The 18,974-nt window shown below is 34.1% G+C and overlaps 1 protein-coding gene and 1 long non-coding RNA gene across 3 annotated transcripts in view; one reads left to right on the top strand and one right to left on the bottom strand.

The window, feature by feature from the left end:
• LOC126735907 (protein FAM107B) overlaps positions 1-9,394 on the bottom strand; it is a 53,419-nt gene extending 44,025 nt beyond the window's left edge. Inside the window, exon 1 of one of the 2 annotated variants that reach the window (XM_050440025.1) lies at positions 8,967-9,394. In XM_050440025.1, the coding sequence (XP_050295982.1) occupies positions 8,967-9,047 (81 nt within the window). In that variant the 5' untranslated portion in view covers positions 9,048-9,394. The remainder of the gene's footprint in view (positions 1-8,966) is intronic. The other variant, XM_050440023.1, reaches the window with a different exon arrangement.
• Positions 9,395-10,760: 1,366 nt separating this feature from the next.
• Positions 10,761-18,952, top strand: LOC126736216 (uncharacterized). The gene is made up of 2 exons (XR_007660631.1): positions 10,761-12,817; positions 12,876-18,952. It is a non-coding gene; the product is annotated as an uncharacterized LOC126736216 (long non-coding RNA).
• The last annotated feature ends 22 nt before the right edge of the window (positions 18,953-18,974 follow it).

Genomic DNA, 18,974 nt, shown 5'->3' with positions numbered 1-18,974 from the left:
TGCTTATAACAGAAACAAAAAAAAAACAAAATTATGGTACAACTATGGTACATTTCTGATTATGGTACAAATTATGGAGCAAGCAAAAAATGTTGCAAAATTATGGTACAATTCCATAATTATGGTACGTCTGGCAACACTGGTTGTTGATATAAAAGGAATCAACAAGACGAACCGCTCCAAATGGATTTACCCCACATCAACATCAGCTGTGAGGTCTGTAAGGAGCTCAAAAGATACATCTTTACCATTACCATCTACATCTACAGAAAGTTCTGACGAATTGAATGAACTGAGTAGCATGAGCGATGACGAGTTTGTTCCAGAAAATCTCTTTGAACCAAAACCATTCGATCAAAGTGCACTTGATGATTTAATTAGAGACCTTGGACTATCCAAAACTTCGTCTGAATTATTGGCCTCCAGATTAAAAGAGAGAAATCTTTTAACTAAAGAAACTAAAGTTTCTTATTACCGCACTCGAGAAAAAGACTTACTTCCCTTTTTCGCTGAGGAGGATAATTTTGTATTTTGTACTAATATTTCTGGTTTAATGACTGCCATGGGCTTGCAGAAATATGAACCAATCGATTGGCGTTTATTTATTGATTCGTCAAAACGGAGTTTGAAGTGTGTACTATTGCACAACGGAAATAAACTAGGCTCCATACCAATAGCACATTCAACTAAAGTTAAGGAAAAATACCCCACAATAGCACTGGTCATGAACAAAATCAAATGTAACGATCATAAATGGGTGATTTGCGTTGATCTTAAGATGGTGAACTTCCTTTTAGGACAACAAGGAGGCTACACTAAATATCCTTGTTTTATGTGTTTATGGGATAGTAGAGCAAAATCAGAACATTGGTCAAAAAAAGAATGGCCCTCTAGGGAAGCACTACTTCCAGGTAGTCTTAATGTTATAAATGAACCTCTAGTGCCACGAGATCGTATCATATTGCCACCCCTGCACATTAAACTAGGTTTAATGAAGCAATATGTTAAGGCATTAAATAAAGATGGTGAATGTTTCAAATATATTTCAAGGAAATTTCCAAGTCTAAGTTCAGAAAAACTCAAGGCAGGTATATTTGATGGTCCACAAATTCGCAAGTTGGTAAACGATCCTAATTTCACCAGCTCAATGTCAGAAATTGAGAAGAATGCATGGGATTCCTTTGTTTGGGTTATCCAAAATTTCTTAGGTAATAGGAAGGGTGATGATTACATTGCGCACGTCGAAGAGATGTTGTCACACTTCCAGCGACTTGGATGTAACATGAGCATCAAAGTGCACTTCCTACACAGCCATTTACACCATTTTCCTGAAAATCTCGGTGACATGAGTGAAGAACAGGGTGAACGATTCCACCAAGATCTTCGAACCATGGAGGAACGATTTCAGGGTCGCTGGGATGCACATATGTTGGCCGATTTTTGCTGGAGTATTCAGAGTAGCAGTTCATTCAAAACTAGTAGAAAATCATATAAAAGAAAATTCCTGAGTGTATAGTTCTTGTAATTAAAAATGTTTGTACGTTGAGTGTATTTTTAATTCCCAAAAAATACTCCCTCCTTTTAACTCAAAAACTAGAGCTGAGACATATAAACTGATGACATTATTTAATATCAGCATTAAAAATAAGCCTAGAATCATAAAAATATTCCATGCAACATACATGCTGTTGGGCGGTGTAATATAACAAATGCCTGGAGTCTCATTGAAAATTATTTTGAAAGCCTGGAATTAAATAGAAAATTACTTCAAATGCATGAAATAAAATGGAAAACGACTTTAAAAACTGGAGAGAAAATTAAATTTACTTTAAATGCCCCCAATACCATTAAAAATGACTTCAAATGCCTGGACGAAAATTAAAATTTACTTTAAAACTCTGGTATAGATAAAAAAATGTTTGTAATAAAGTGGACAGTGGTTTCAAAGGCCCGAATAACATTAAAAAAACCTGGATATTAAAATTGATACAAAATTATTTCAAAATCCTGGAATATAATAAAATACTTGGAATAAAATAGAAAATGAGTTCAAATACGTGACGAAAATTCAAATCGCTTTAAATACCTTGAATAAAATTGTAAATGACTTGCCTGCAAGCATGGATACTAAAAAAAATGCATTAAGTGCCTGGAATAAAAGGAAAAAATAATTCTTAATTCTTGAGGCTAATAATATACTCCGTGACGCTTCAAGCATGGGAAGAGAAGGGGGTCCTGGCAAGGCATCAGCATATGTAACAATGGGGGGGGACTACTTGACAACTTGACGTACAAATCATAAGGAAAATCTGCATTTAAATAATCGCAATTCAGTTACACAAATGTCCTATTTGAGTGTGTTTTTCGTGATCGTTTTATGTCATTCAGAAATCATATCGGTTAGTTGTTGATCTTAAAAAAGAAGGGTGCGGAGAGGGTAAAAAATAAGCCGTCACGTGATACGAGGGGTAGGGATCTTTCAATGTCACAATAAGGGGACGGGTTGAATTTAAAATCCTAAAAAGAATCGAATTAAAAATTACGTTAAGAGCCTTGATTACTTAAGTTTTTATGATATGTAGTCTTGGAAAATTGACTTACGACTTTCGCACACTTCTTCTATTATTAGGCTGATTTTCTACGAAACTCATGTGCAAACATCCAACGAGCCGCTATAATGAAGCCATCCGGCTTATTTGAGGCTCAATTACCGACCCCATCTCTAATCATAGGCATTTAAAAGTGAGACGGTCTGTAATTATTATTATGATTTCGATTTCAATTTATTATTGTATGTGGGAGGGTCAAATATAAGTCAAACACACTATATGAGGGTGCTCTAATGAATAAATAACATATACAGAGTATGTGCTATAAAATAATGATTAAAACGATGTCTTTCAAACCAACCTAGAAGCAAAATAAATAATTTAATTGATTTGCTACTATAATATTGATTTTCTTTAAACCTGATGGCTCCAAGTACATACACCTGTAAGTAACTTGACCTTCACTATTATTTAACGCTTCAAGTTTTATAATTTGAGATTATTATAGATTTCTTGTTTTAATTCTTATTATCCAGATTTTTTCTTGTATTGCTGTTTTAATTTGTTTACCCTTATATAAAGTGCTGATACATCCTAGTTATTATGTAGACATTTTTATATTTTGTGCTGTGGATAACAATCCATAATATACAGCAAACACTTTACTTATATAATATGTATGGATGTATATTATATAAGTAAGTAGCTTTGGTGGGTTTGAGATTATTCCATATTCTGTTTTTAATAGTAAAATGATTGTAAATCTACAAATATAGTATATTTGGAAAAAAACATGTTATAATTGAATTATAATATAAAATTTACATATTTAACCCAAATAGATCAGTGCAACAAACAAGTCAAAAGTAAATGATTATTAGTCGCATTTGAATCGCATATACGAACCAATTAAAATTGCATATTTATGCACGCAACGTGCATAAATATCTAAAAAAGTTTTATGGCATAATTATATTTTCCTGTTACACGCGTTATGAATATTTATTAATATTCAGATTGACATAAGAAAAATGATATTTTGGGTCAACTGAAATAAAAATTACTGTAGAAGGTACAACATATTGTATATGAAGGTCACCGCAGTATATTATGAACTATACCTCCATAAAGTTAGTGTGTTAGATTTCATTTAATTGGTATGCAAACAATACAAGGTTATAGGAATGGCTATAAAACTAACTGTAAGTGTTTTACTGTAATTAATGGTTAATTTTTAACGTTAATTTCGACGGCATATGGTCGAAATTTGCGTTTTGACCATGTAGGTAATTTAATTGGTATAGGTTTTTCCATATTACTCAAAATTTATGTGTGGTAAATACCACGCGACATTTCTAGGCGTTTGACTTTTTTATATTTTCTATGTTTTTGAACTCATTTACAATCATTTTATTAATGAAAGAGTTTTAATCTATAATATTATTATAGTGGAATTATTAAGTAATCTTTTACTTATTTCAGGCATTCAACAAGCATTGGACGTTTTTCATCTCTTCCAGGCAGTTGAAACCTCTAGCAGCAATGGACCTCAATTGCCTGGAAGAAATCTTTTTTTTTTCAAGTAGTTCAATAAGTTATATAAATCATTTAATAAAACTATTTTTAGATTGAGATACTTATTGATTATCAATAAAACGATTTAATCAATTTCAACCTACGAATTCTTACTGTTTAAACAATACAATGATCAGTTAATCAATTCTAGGCCAATCAGAACAATTTTATTAAGAGATTTCGAGTCAATTGAATCAGGCCTTATCTGAATCACGATTATTGATCTTGGATCGTGAATGTTTTATAACCAGTGTGATAATGAATGATTGAATTCTTAGTTGACAATCTTTTCTGAATTATACATTTATTCCACGCATTGGAAGGTATTTTAATTTTATCGCTAGTGTTTAAAGTCATTCTTAATTTCCTTGCAGGAATTTAAAGTGATTTTCAATTTTATTGCCAGACAATTGACGTGATTTTTTTTTACAGGCATTTGGAGTCTTTTTATTCCACATATTTTACGTAATTCTTGATGCATTCTTGGTAGTGACATCATGCTTTAGGCCTCCCAGGGATTTGAAAATATTTGTTATTTCTTCCACATGTTTGAAGTTATTTTATTTCAGATACTTGGCGCCATTCACGATGTATTTGAGATATATGGCGTCATTCTTGAAGCATTCCAAATATCTGACGTCAAGCTTTTTACGTCTTCCAGGCATTTGAAAATATTTTTTTTATTTCTTACAGGCTCCTGCAGTCAATTTATCTCAGAAATCTGATGTCAATTTTGTATGTTCCAGATAAAATTTCAACCCACTGTTTACATGTTTCAGAGTTCTTCCATGCATTCGACGTCATCGTTTATATCTTCCAGGCAATTGACTTTCAAACATAATATAAACAGCGTGTATAGTCAGGTACTGCATTAAAATAAAAAAAAATACTTTAAATGAAGGAAATAAAACAGACGCGGCAACACTGCATTATATTGCACTAAGATACCGCCAGGTTCGCCACTATGGACTCTATACTCTATTTCAGAAGTGTGTAGAGCAATAAAACCTCATTAGGTATGCAAAAGTGGTACCTGGTGATCCACCAATATTTTATGCCACTACCTTAGTTGGGTATTAGTTTCAATGTGAAATTCTTTCTTTTCGTTGATTGCAGGTAGTGCCACCCGGTTTTGGGTCAATTTATGAGTTTTGCCCATTGTTACCCACTGATAAACATTGAAAACGGTTCGCCAAAGGCGTGCAACTGGGACTTGTTTTTTACCTTATAATTAATGTACTTAAATGCTATTTTATTTTAGAAAGTTACTTTTGTTTAAATGGAATAATATATTTTTTTCACAAATTTATTGAACATAATATGTAGAGTAAAACAGTTGAAAATGTCACTTTTGGATCTGGCACTTTTTGAACAGTGTATAACAATTTTAAATTATAATAGATTGTAGTCTTCTTCGTCATCTGACGAACTGTCATCACCTCTTGACATTATAATTAAAGGATCGACTGTCTGATCGATGAGGTTGTCAAGATCCCACATTTTGTCCTCTTGCTTAATTACATGCTGGACTGCTTTTCGCCAATTCTCTGGTGTCGCTTCCGTAATGGCTTGATCAAACAGTAGCTTAACATCTTTCATTTTAAAAGTCGTGTTTTGTCTTGCTACAAATCCTTTTACCTGCGCCCATATCAGTTCTATAGGATTTAGTTCGCAATGATATGGCGGTAAGCGCAGTACAGTTATATTATATTTTTCGGCTATATCTTCCATGGCGTATTTCATGAAACGAGTTTTGTGTAAGTTTGCTATTGCCAGCAGTTCTTTTTTTTATCAAATTTGCTTCAAACGCAATACCTTTTGCAGTCAGCCAATCGATAATTGTCTTGCTTGCTTTCTCCAATTTGAAGTTGGCGTCTTCTCTATTCGCCGTGAATGATAGCTTGCGTTATCCATAACCACCACCGAATAAGCCGGAAGAAATTTTATCATTTCACCAAAATAGTCCTCGAAAACGTCTGAGTTCATGTCTTCATGGTAATCTCCTGTGCGAGTCGACTCAAAGGTTAGCAGACCTTCTTTTAAAAATCCCTCTTCGCTTCCAATATGTGTGATTATAAGTCTTTTTCCTTTTCCCGAAGGTACTTTAATACCCGTAGACAGGCCTTCTATGAAAGCTTGGCGAGCACTGGTTATATTTTTGTCTTGCCACATTTTTTGGACTATATAACCTTCGTTAATCCACGTCTCATCAAGATAAAAAACTTTCTTTTGCTCCCTGCGTTACTGCTTGATACTTCTCAAGTATTGTCGTCTCCAACAAACAATTTCGTCGCTCTCCAGTAAAAGTGCTTTGCGGTTATGCTCTTCCCAGGCAAAATCCATATTTTTTAAAGTTTTCCATAAAAGTTTTCTACTTATCAACGGAATACTGTCATCTCGGCCAAGCTCCATTAAAATTTTGTCTAGGGTGGGTATTTCCTTTTTAAAATAAAAAGAGTGCTTTTCTTCGAATTATACATTTAGCATTTTTGTCAAGGACTTTTGTAGGTCGTCCTGGCTTTTGCTTGGGAGATTCCACTTGACCTGCTACTTTTCTTTCCCGCAACAATTTGAAAATGGTGGACTTTCCAATTCCACTCATTCGAGAACATTTTTCAACAATTTCTTGCACAGTAAAACTAGGGTAATCGTGTTTTATGCAATCATGTACATTTAAAATAATAACTTTTTCACTCAGCGATAGTGGAGAATTTTTAGTACATCTTTTCGTTGGACTGAATACCTTCATTTTTTAAATATTGGGATAATAATATTGTGATTACACTACAGCGTAGCAGTGACTACTAACGTTTAAAATATGATTTAAAAGTATTTATAGTCTGTATATATTACCTGACCCCATTTTTGCATGTTACAAAGCGTTAAAAGATAGGTACCTATACAAAAGGATTAAAAGTATTTATTTAGTATTTAATCTCTTTCAAAATAAAGGCATTTAATCCATGAAAATTAAATTCATAAATATTATAAGTACCTGCGCCTATGAACTACCACGAAATGTAGCCAAACAGAACGGAATTCCCCAGTTTATTGCTCTATACACTTCTGAAATAGAGTATAATTAATGTGTCAACGTTAGTTAATGCCTCAATGGTAAATAACTAAGCGTGGTAAAGCCCAATTGGCGTTAAAGATGTCATTACTACTGCTTGACAGATCCTATATTGACAGATGTCAATTTCAGAGGTAAACATGGCTACATCAAGAACTTAATAAATATACCTGGAATGCTAATGCAAATGGCCACCATGACTAAACATAACCGCTGCCTGTCAAAGTCAAAGTGAAAATGTGCTTTATTTGTTTAAAACAATAAGTTGTTGTTTACAAAGCCAATATAAATACCTAATTTACCTATATATAATAAAACAGACAGCACTCTACAAATAACTATACAAAATAAAAAACATACTGTAGTATTTAATTTTAAAATTTGAATTTCGCGCCTTGAGATATAACGTCATATGTGTTGACAGTTATTACGTTTTGTTAGTTTGGCATAAGTGATTGACAAGTATAGATTATGCCGTGACTCGATTATGGCGAGACGTATTAATTAATGTATTTTAAAATATGAGTTGTAATTTGTGTAGTTGTTTAACCGAATAAAAGGCCATTCTACAATACAAACATTATTGAAAACATTTTTGTCGGTAAATTCAACGTCACACATTAAAATGCTGAAAAGAATAAAAATATGGACGATGGCCGCCATTTTTGAAGTGATTGTGTCCTTTTGATGTTGGTCACTCTGAACATTTTCAGTGTTGCCAACAAAAGATATATTCAATAAAGTTAATGAAGTTGACGACGCTGACGTTTGACATGTGATCTGTCATAAACTTAAGTATTAAAAGTTGTGACTGGTGCACTTCCTTCACTCATAAATAATGAAATTATATTATATATTATATAAAAATCATAGTTCAAAAATTAACGAAGGTGCCTTAATTTTAAAATGCCATAAAATATGACTTTCCAGAACGGTATCGTCCATGTTCTGGAAAGCTGTTCTCTAAGGAGTATAGTATTCGTTAGGTCGCGAAACTATAGTTGCCAGTAAATAGAAATTTTGAAACATCTATACCATTTTTTTCTATACCCCTTCCCTCTCCATTCCAGTTAAGTTGTTGTTTAAAACATTTATCTGTAGAGCTTCTGTTTCACTCTCCCTTAAATTTTGTGTCCTTCATTCACCATCTGATCATTGTCATTTCAATTGTTTTTAAACCATATTCTAAATTAAAACTTATATTCATAGATTGGAATTATTGCGTATAATAAAAACCAAATATAACCTCCAAAAAACTTTTTGTTTAAATTCCCTACAATTGGCACGACTGAGATTTGTCAGTGGCCAACATCGAAGGGTCACAATCACGCAAAATGGCGGCCACCTAGTAATGGTCATTTATTTTTCCATGGATTGGCAGTCCAGGTATATTTCTCAAGTTCGTGGGTTATATCCACTAAAAATAATCGCATTATGACAGGTGTCAAACATCCGTCAATAATGCGGCCGCCATTTTGTTTATACGCCTACTATATTGTCAATGATCAATTTACCGTTGTTTTTTTTTGTTTGCCAATTGCGTCAACCCTTGTCTTGGCATTTTTCTTCTTGAGTCTCATAATATACAGGGCGTGGCATTTAAGAAAATAAAGTTTTTCACGATATGGGATAACCTCGGCAACATTGCCGAATGATACCAAATGGAAAATTTTGAAAATCTACCAAAACATTATTACATATAATTTCGAGGTTATGTATAATTATTTTACGTTAAAACGCCCTTTAAAACAACAACAAACTGGTACTACCTGTCGGTTATTTTGTTCATCCACCAAGTCATCCTGTTTAACTTTATCCTTCTTACCGCAACAGCAACAAAACACGCACATATTAAACCCGAAATTAAGAAAAATCACGCTCCCGCACAGAACGTTCGAAAACTAAAAATAGAATCGCGATATACACAAACTGTACCGGACAATATAATAATCACACACACAAAAATAAATCAATTGAATTTTGAAATCTCGAATGAGGATGCGATGGTACCGGCAACGACGCGAAAAAATTATTCGCAAGGACGACCTGATGCCGGGTCGAAAACAAGTGGATAAAAAAAGGACAGCAATATGGCGCCCAACAAAAAAAAAAAAAAAACAATCAACAAACGATTATAAATATGGCGAGCGCGTTATCAGCAGGGTACCACCACCGGTGCCATATTAATCGTTGGAATGTGCGTATTATAGAGAACTGTCAGTAACAAAATCCAAAGTAAGGCATTTCTCGTTCAAATGCATTTGCGGGTCAACAATATATCATGTTTTATCTTGAAACAATAAAATTATCATAAAGCGTAACGAGCGTGCAATAATATTATTTTTCTTATTAATACAGGGACGGTCTGGACATTTTCTGTTTTAAAATATTTACCTGTAAAATTATATAGAGCCACCTGCACACACCATAAGATAATAAAAATCACAAACACGTGCGTTCGAAAAACGACTATTTAAAATTTAATTTAAAACGCGATCACGTATTAGCAGATACGTTTAGAACGGCCTACTGCGACGCTCTTTGTTGATAAACAAACGCCGATCGAGTTCTCAATCCGCCAACGTCGTTCATCTCTTCTCACTCGTTCCCCTATAAGTTTCTTTTGGCGCGCAGAAGAGGTGGAACTGTTACGACTCTACTCTCCACTACCACCACTTTGGAGGACCTAGCGAAGCTTTATTAACAGTTAAGCGAACTCCCAGTTGTTAAGAGCCCTATTATAGCAGTACAATTACCAAACGAAAGAATTTTTAGGACTTACCATCACAACAAATTTCAGAAAATAGTTTTTTTTTTTAAATTTATGATCTCACACTATCCCTAGCATATAGCCAACAAAGGTGGTCTGTTAAGCAAACTTCGTTAATGCTCACTAAACTCTTCTTGCCACACAGTCTGGTAAAATATAGATTTTTGTCTTCTCGCGCATTTAAGGCCTTTTTTGCTCTTCAATAATGACATGTACCCCGCATAGGGCTCAAATTTATGATAGTGCCAGTCCTGGTGCGAAAACTCTCCCGAATCTCTTGTGGAAAACAATTTCAGGCAGGGACAGTGACAGTTGAAGGGGTGGCTTAAGTAGCCCTTGATAAATTACCCCTAGACCCATTGTAACCAGTTTATTATATGTATGGGATTTGTGTCTTCGATTCCATAGGGGTTGGGGTGAATTGTAAATTTATTAGGGTGGTTTGTAATGGCCCTATGACCTATTTATTAACGTTTGCTAGAACAGAGCCAAAAATGCTTTGTATACTGTTTATTAAATAGACAATCCACTCTACAGCGCTTCATACTCAAATATCAAGAGCCGCTATGGGCAGCAAACAACACAATATTGCCGTTCTACTGAATTCTCCTAATAGAATAAATATAAGGTTATAAATTAATTTTGTTTTGATTAATTTATATTTATGTATGCATTTACGATTGTATAAACATAATAAACAAACCGTACAATACTAAATGAATTATCTGAGTGGGGTTTTAATTAAATGCATATATTTATAAAACATAATACATTAGTAGAAGGGACTTTTTTCTTCATTAGTGCAGCATAAAATACACATTAGTACAATATAATAATTATTAAAAAAAAGTATACAACAAATAATATTATGAAAATTTTCTACTGTGGCAACAGTGTGTTAATTTCCTCATTTAGCGCTTCTTCGTACCTATTGTCACTTGTCAAAAATCATATGTTCTCTGTCAAAACTGTCAGTCGCTTTGTTTATTGTCATCAGGAAATCAAAAAAAAACATAAACCACAATTTTTTTTTAGAGGTGCTAAAAACCAGTGCTATATTTGTGTTCTGTGCTAAAAACACTCTTCTTGGATACATAAAAATTAATTATGTATGTCAGAGAGCAGGCATTGTCAGATCCATGTGAAATAACATCCGTAAACTTCAAACAAAAGGCAGCAATAAAATTGGAGGCTATTGTCCAGCTAAAATGACTGTTTTTGATAAAAATGGTAAATCTGAAGTCCAGTTTTGCAAAACACGTGTTGGTCATGTTCGGGAGAAAGATCTTGGATATCCGTCTTTGAGTAAAGCAGAAAGAGAATGTATTGCTTCAAAGATAGCTGCAAAAAAACCCTTGCAACTCATTCTAGATGAGATGAGAGACTCAGTTTCTAATTGCAATTTGGAATTCATGCATTTATAAACAACGAGAGATCTAAAGAATATTGAAAATTTATTTAATTTAAAAGGCTCATCTAGAGGCATAGGTTAATGAGCTCAGAGAGTGACTCTGTTCCTTTTTACAAGGCTTAATTATCATGACATATTTTTTTTTGTAAATGTGTAATTTGCACATTATTATTTATGGTATTCTACCTTCTCTATCTATCCTATTCGAGTCAGTCAGTAAAAGAATAGCTGAATATACACTTTGAAAGCAATAAACTGTTTGCCAATGTGCAGTTTGGTAGTAATAATAAATCCACAACATTGCCAATAGACAATCTTATAAAACTCGTAACTGAGGGATAGGAGCGGGGTAATGCTTTTTATGTTTCTTTTTATGATCTCATTAAAGCATTTGATTGTGACTCTCATGAAATTTTGATCCACAAACTAAAATCTTACCACCTGGATGAGGTGAGCATAAGGTTAATTCAGTCCTATCTTCAGGTCTGCACTCAGTATGGTAGTTTCAATCATAGGTTCTACTTTTTACACATAACTTTGGTAATAAGAAAATTCTATTAGTTTATTTGTTGGCCTGCTACATAAACAAATTTATAACAGAAGATCTGTTATAAATTTGTGTACTCTGTTATAGTATCTTACTACTCATTTTGAAAATGTCTTATGACTGCTTAGAGGCATTTCTAGCAAACAGTTACCATGATTTGTCTAAAATTCTGAGTATATATAAACTGAGTTTTTTTTTTAATTGTGAGTGTAAAGCCATTCTGCCCAGTTCTATTTTACCAGGAATGTCAATTTATGAAGGACAATTTATTTATTTATTCATCAACGTATATAACATTTCAAGTACTTATTAATAATTAACAGTAGTCTTAAGTAAAAACTATAATACTAATAAACAATACTGTGCTAAACATAATCCAAAGAGTGGGAGTAGGGCACTATCCCAAGATAGTTGCCCTAGCTGACGACTTAAATTTATTTAAAGATGTACTGAAAAAATCAAGATCTTTTGCAAATCTATTCACTGTAGAAGCTATTCTATTTATAGGACTGTTTAGTAGATAGGATGTTCTGCAAAAGGGAATGTGGAGAAGCCCTGACCTCGTGTTGTGTAAGAAGATACATGCAAAGAAAAAAGGCACAGACATTCGGGACTTCTAACAATACCATTCAGAACCTTAAACGCAAAGCAAACATCAAAGAACTGCCTTCTACTTGGTAAGGAGTTTATGCTCAGGTAGGACATGGTCTCTGAACAGGTAAGATCCAGGCCTGACTTCATAAGAGTATATCTGGCAAACCTGATAAACTTGTGCTGGATATTTTCAAGCCTCTCAATGTGAATCAGAAAATGAGGTGACCAAACAATATTGGAGAATTCGAGAAGAGATCTCACCAGGCAAATATATAGTGTCTTCAATGCCGACACATTAGTAAAGTCTTTGCAAGATCTTTTGATAAAACCAAGCAGTTTATTAGCTCTATTTACAGTATTTTCGAAGTGGTGGGAGAGTAAGACTCGGGTCCAGAAAGACACCCAAATACTTGACTGAGTCAAGCTCCTTCAAGGGGATACCATCTATAACATATTGACAAGGAGGGGAGACCCTTATACGAGTAAACCTCATAAACCCACATTTCTTAACATTCACGCCGTGAGGATTCCTGAGCCAGTTAAATTTTTAATTAGTCAAAAAGGTTTAACAGGAAATAAATAAAAAAGTAACTATGCTTTTTAACAATTTATTAATTGTAGTCACATTTATTTATTGATAATTTATTAAGTGAATTGTTTTTTTAAAAAATAAGTTTCATTTGATCCGCTTAATTTACACAATATTATTCCGACAATAGCTGTACCGCTGATTGAACTTAGACCATTAGCCTAAATGATAAGTTTCTCAATTTAACAAAATAAAGGAAAACACTTATTTACGACAAATCCTAACCTTAAAATTACAAACGTACATTGCTTTTATCTGGACTCGGGTTTGTTCTTCGGTGGCTTAAAGGCCTTGATTTTCTTCGCTTTGGTCTTGCCCTGCGCTTGAAAACTTTGCCAACTGTTAACCCTGTTTTGTCTAGATTCCTGTTAAAAAAAAGCCAAATAAAAAAAATGGCCTGAATGGCCCATTTAGTTGAAAAAAAAACCAACCTCAAAATTCTTTTGCCACTCTTTTTGTGCCTTGGCGTTTTCTTCCTCTTCGATTTCCTGCTCCCGTTTTCGCTTTCTCTCCTCCTGGTCCCGGCCGGCCAAATCCCGCCTTTTCCTCTCTAAATCTGCAAAAAGTTTCATCGTGAGAACATAGACGGCGTGTTTGTATTTTTCCGGGTCGTCCTCCGGGATACCGCAAGATCTACCCTCTTTTTTGGCTTTTTTTCTCTTCTCTACCAACTGAAAATCTATTTAAATGCGTCCTTATTTTATATATCAAACTCTGCCTTACCATCAGGTCTGTACGTCCTACGGCTTCTTCAATGATGTCCATACACTTTTTCCTGGTTTCTTCATTTTCTAAGGTTTTCCAGGCTTTGTTTACCGCCTCAAAAGCTTGCTGGGCCCTTTCGGGATCATCTTGGTTTTTATCGGGATGCACTAAAATTGATAGTCTTCTGTATTTTTTCTTGATTTCTTCTAGGGTTGTGTCAGGCTCGACTTGTAATACATCGAAAGGGTTTAAGTTTCTGTAGGTGGCCCCCGGTCTTAACAAACGTTCAATTTGTTGTTTGGGGGTAAGAACTGAATCTCGTTTTTCTATTTCTTTTACCTATAAGAGCAGAATAGTAGAAGTTAATAAATATGTAGTGGTCCTCAAAAATATAGTTATACAGATGTGTACAACCTATAAAAAGAATTTTGAAATATTTAGGCCTAGAGAAAATATAAATATAGAAAAACTGATACAGCAAGTAAGTGGACTAAACAAAAAATTGATTCAATCTCCTTACATAATTTTAAAACCCAAGAAAACTTTAATGGAATTGGGACAAACTATAAAATCGGCATCAGAAACAGAAAAGAATTATTAAAGGGCAAAGTTATTTGGAAATGTCTTGGCAGGTGATTACAATTTACCACATGCTAGATGGGAGAATGATGATCTTGGTTTGGTGGTTGTCTGGAGAATGATAGAGAGTCTGTGCTTTCTCTGGCCAACTGCTTTAGTTTCTATAACTTTTTTCAGGTAAATGGGGTTGCCTTGGATCTCGTATTTAGTAGCTCAGATTTAATTAGTGTTGAACGTGCAATAGACAAAATTTTTGAGAATAGCTTACACCATACAGCAATCAGTTTTGAGCTTTGTTGTGCAGAAAATTCTGATGATATGATATATAAGGAATATTTTTATGATTTTGGTAAGGGAGATTACATAGCAATTAACGATTGTCTTTTGCTGGGATAGACTGGAATCAATTGTTTTTGGGAGAGACATCTATTGATGTTATAGTTTCAATTTTCTATAATGTGATCTACTCCTCAATGGAAAGGTTTATTCCTCTAAAGAGGTACAAAAGTTCTTCTTTTCCATTTTGGTTTTCTTCAGAGCTTCGCAGTTTGATCATAAGAAAGACACAAATTCACAAAAAGTTTAAAATTAGTGGTCAACAGCAGGATTATGATGAATTTGTATTGTTGAGACAACAATGTGAGTACTTAACGAGAGTTGAGCTATCAACAATACATTAATAAGGTGGAAATGAATCTCGCTGGCAAACCAAGGTACTTCTGGTCATATATTCAAAATAAAAGAACTGGTTTTAGTCTTCCCTCCAGAATGAAATACAATAACAGGATTAGTATGAATATCTTGGATACTGCGGATATGTTTGCAGAATACTTTTCATCAGTCTATTCGGATGAGCAAGTCAATGACATACCATCTTTTGATTTTGATAAATCAATTTGTCTGAGCACTTTAACTCTGTCAACGCAGGATGTTTATGAGGTTATTACTTCCTCTAAGAATAAGCTCTGCGCTGGACCAGATGGGATTCCGGCATTCTTCCTAAAGAAATGTGTTTGTGTTCTTACGAAACCAATACTGTTCATTTTTAACAAATCTTTAGGTACTGGTTCTTATCCCACTCTCTCTGGAAGAGAAGTTTTCTAAAACCCATTTTTAAATCTGGTAGTAGAAATGAAATTTCCAATTATCGGGCTGTGTGTAACCAATCTGAGTTACCAAAGCTGCTTGTCTGCCTGGTCAGTCATAGGGTTGCCTGGAGTTTTAAATCTTTATTTAATCCTGAGCAATTTGGATTTATAAAAGGCAGATCTACTGATGCTAATTTGGTGCTGTATGTCAACTACCTCTACCGCTGCTTGGAGAAGGGACTTCAGGTTGACTCAATATATACAGATTTTCCCAAAGCTTTTGATCAGGTTAACCATGGGGTACTCTTGCAGAAGCTTAGGGTTTAGGTAATTGTGGGGCCTCTTCTTCAGTGGATCTCGGGATTCACCAGAGGTAGAACCCAGATTGTTAATCTTGGAGGTACATGTTCCTCTGAAATTTTGGTGCCATCTGGGGTGCCACAGGGCTCTCACTTGGGCCCTATTTTGTTTTGCCTCTTTTTGATTGATTTAGTTTGGAAACTTGAAAATTGTCGTGTGCTAATGTTTGCTGATGATGTGAAGCTATTTAGGCTTATCACATCCCTTTCTGATGCTGTGCTCCTGCAAAAAGACCTCAATTTGTTCTTTGATTGGTGCCACTTGAATAGAATGTCCCTTAATATCAATAAGTGCCATAAGATTACTTTTTCTAAGCAAAGAAACCCTATTGCTTTTCTTTATAAAATAAATAATGTAGCAATTGGTGTCAAAACAGAGGTTTCTGACTTAGGAATATTTATCGACTCCAGGTTGTCTTTTAAAAGTCACATCAATTAGGTGACTGGTAGGGCAATGAAAATGCTGGGTTTTATCCAACGGTCTACAACTTGTTTACTTTTAGATTACTTTATTGCTCTCTTGTTAGGCCCATCTTGGAGTATGGCTCAATTGTGTGGTCCCCGTCATATAACTGCTACATTGAGCAGATTGAAAAAACTCAAAATAAATTTTTAAGGGTGGCTGCTTTTAGATGTGGTTACAGGAGACAGGAGTATTACTATCAGTGGGTCAGGGATAACCTGAACTTACCCACATTAGAGTCACGAAGAACATTACTCGACTTATATTTTATGCATAAGGTTTTAAATGCTACTATAGATTGTCCCGAGTTATTGTCTCTTTTCAAACTTAGGGTGCCTTCCAGATTGAATAGACAATCAGAAATATTTTCAGTCCCATTCCACCATACCAATTATGGCATTAATGAGCCAATTACACGAATGGCTCGAAGTGCTAATGGTCTGTCAGGACAGATAAACTTTTTTGACTCTAGGATAACATCTTTTAAGGGGCAGTAAAAGAATATTATTTCATAGGGGCTTTAATTAATTAACTCATCTACACCTTTCCTTGATTTATAGATAGTTTTGTATCTGAATATATATGTTTGTATGGGTATGCTCTGTAACAGTTTTGTAAATGGATTCCGTAAATAAATAAATAAATAAAATGTCCAACGAAAAGTTACACAGATCTACTTAAAGGCCCCGCCACCAGAGTATTGGGTCATAAGTATAATATAATGGAAACAAACTCTTGAAACAGCCTAGAATAAAAATACCTGGAGTTTCAAAGAAGTATGGCAACAAAAAAAAACCTGGATAATAGAGAAAATGACAAGGGCTGCCCAAGCTACAAACACTAACTAGAGCTAGCTAAATATAAAAATTATACTCTAATTCAATCCTTTACTCATCAATAATTTGAGATGTAAGATTCCTCTGAAAGTGTGCAATTATAATTTATAAACCAGGGGTTTATATCATACTTAGGACCGAAAGTTTATAATTTAATTCCTGTCGAAAAAGTGAGTGTTCTATGTTAAATTTTATTGGTTGTAGAGTGGTAATGAGGATTGCTGTTTCATGTTGATCAGTATGTATTAAGATTAAAGATTGGGCGCGATACTTTTATGTGTAACAGTTTGTTATAATGTTAAAATGTCTGTAATAGGTTATAAAGTCTTTAAAGAAAATTATGTTGTGTTAACTAGTAAGCAAGATTTATTATGCACAGTTCAGGTACAGCACTAAAATATAATAGGCATATAAATTTAGATAGAATTGTAGAATTAAATTAAAGAATTGTTAACTATATTAAGAATAAATAAAAATAAACACTAAACATACCTCTGTATAGAAGGAGTTGAATTTGGTGTCTTTGTCGCGGTCCGAGCCCGAAGCCATTTTTTTATAACTATAAAGTATTACTTCTAGGCAATATTATTCTTAATAAATTGTTTATTATTTAATACTATTTCATTGAATAACAATATTATTATTATACACAAGGCGACAAAAATAAACAAAGTTTGACAATAATGACAAGACATATCAAACGTCATTGCCATAATATGTCAACGTTTATGCCGATTTCCGTTTGTAGTAACGATTTCTACTTGTGAACGGGGAATAACTATCTGTGGAGCAGACTTTCCATATGCATTTTGTCCTTTTTTTCAAGATGGCGTTCCAAATGCACTTTGTCCCATGCAAATTAAATAATGAAAATACCTTGGACTTTTTATATGGTATATGTCCATTACCAGTAGACAAACTAACAGAAGTTTGTCCTTGCACTGTGGACTTATTGCCATTTGTTTGTCTTTACACTTGTTGCGGTTAGAAGTGTTTATTTTGAGTACTTTCAAGTTCTTTCATTTTTACGGAATAAATTTAAAATAATGGATTTCCCTGTGACAGGGGATCATATAGTTGGTGATACGGATCGTGGTAGTAGAAAAAGAAAAAAATCTTACGTCTAAAGAGCGTAAAAGTAATGTCAGGTAAGTCTTACTTTTCCGCTACGCGGCCATTCGTAGTTGCCAGCGGATCGTGTTTTCGGGCAAATAGAAAAAGTTACACGATCCTACAGTACAATAAAAACACCTACAAAATATCATGAGATATACTCCAAGAAGGGAGACGTTAGACAACTTGGTAAGGACTGGGTTGTTTACGATATAAAAACTGCGTTAACCTCTTTAAAGAAAATTGCAGGGATCAGTGCGGCCAAACGGATTATTATTAAGAGATCACAAAACAATAGCAATATTTTGCTTAAGACCGAGTTGTTCTACAGAAATGACGATCCATCCAAGCAATTTCAAACGTTATTAAAACGCGGAAAAAAGCGTTCGACTTTACAGCTACCTGTTGTAATGCTTCAAAATGATCTTACAACAAAAAAACTCCAGAGCCTCTCAAAACTTTTGGTGGAACTATCAGGGGCAAATTGTATTAATGATCCTGAGTTAACATGGTTGCAACCTATTCTCTCTAATAACCATGAACAAAATGAGAATCAAGTGAACCAAGATGAAACTGAGGGTGATAATGCTAGCGAAGAAGGTGACATGCTATGTGATTGCAATAATGATGACAACGGGGACCTCTGTGACATTTAAAAATATTTTGTATATCAAAAATAAAATACTGATCTTATAAACCTACTTACGCTTCTTTTATATCCTT

Source organism: Anthonomus grandis, chromosome 5 (genome assembly GCF_022605725.1).
Source record: "Anthonomus grandis grandis chromosome 5, icAntGran1.3, whole genome shotgun sequence".
NCBI classification, from domain to species: Eukaryota; Metazoa; Arthropoda; class Insecta; order Coleoptera; family Curculionidae; genus Anthonomus; species Anthonomus grandis.
The sequence above is the reverse complement of the archived record's forward strand: the minus strand, read 5'-3'. Positions and strand labels throughout refer to the sequence as shown.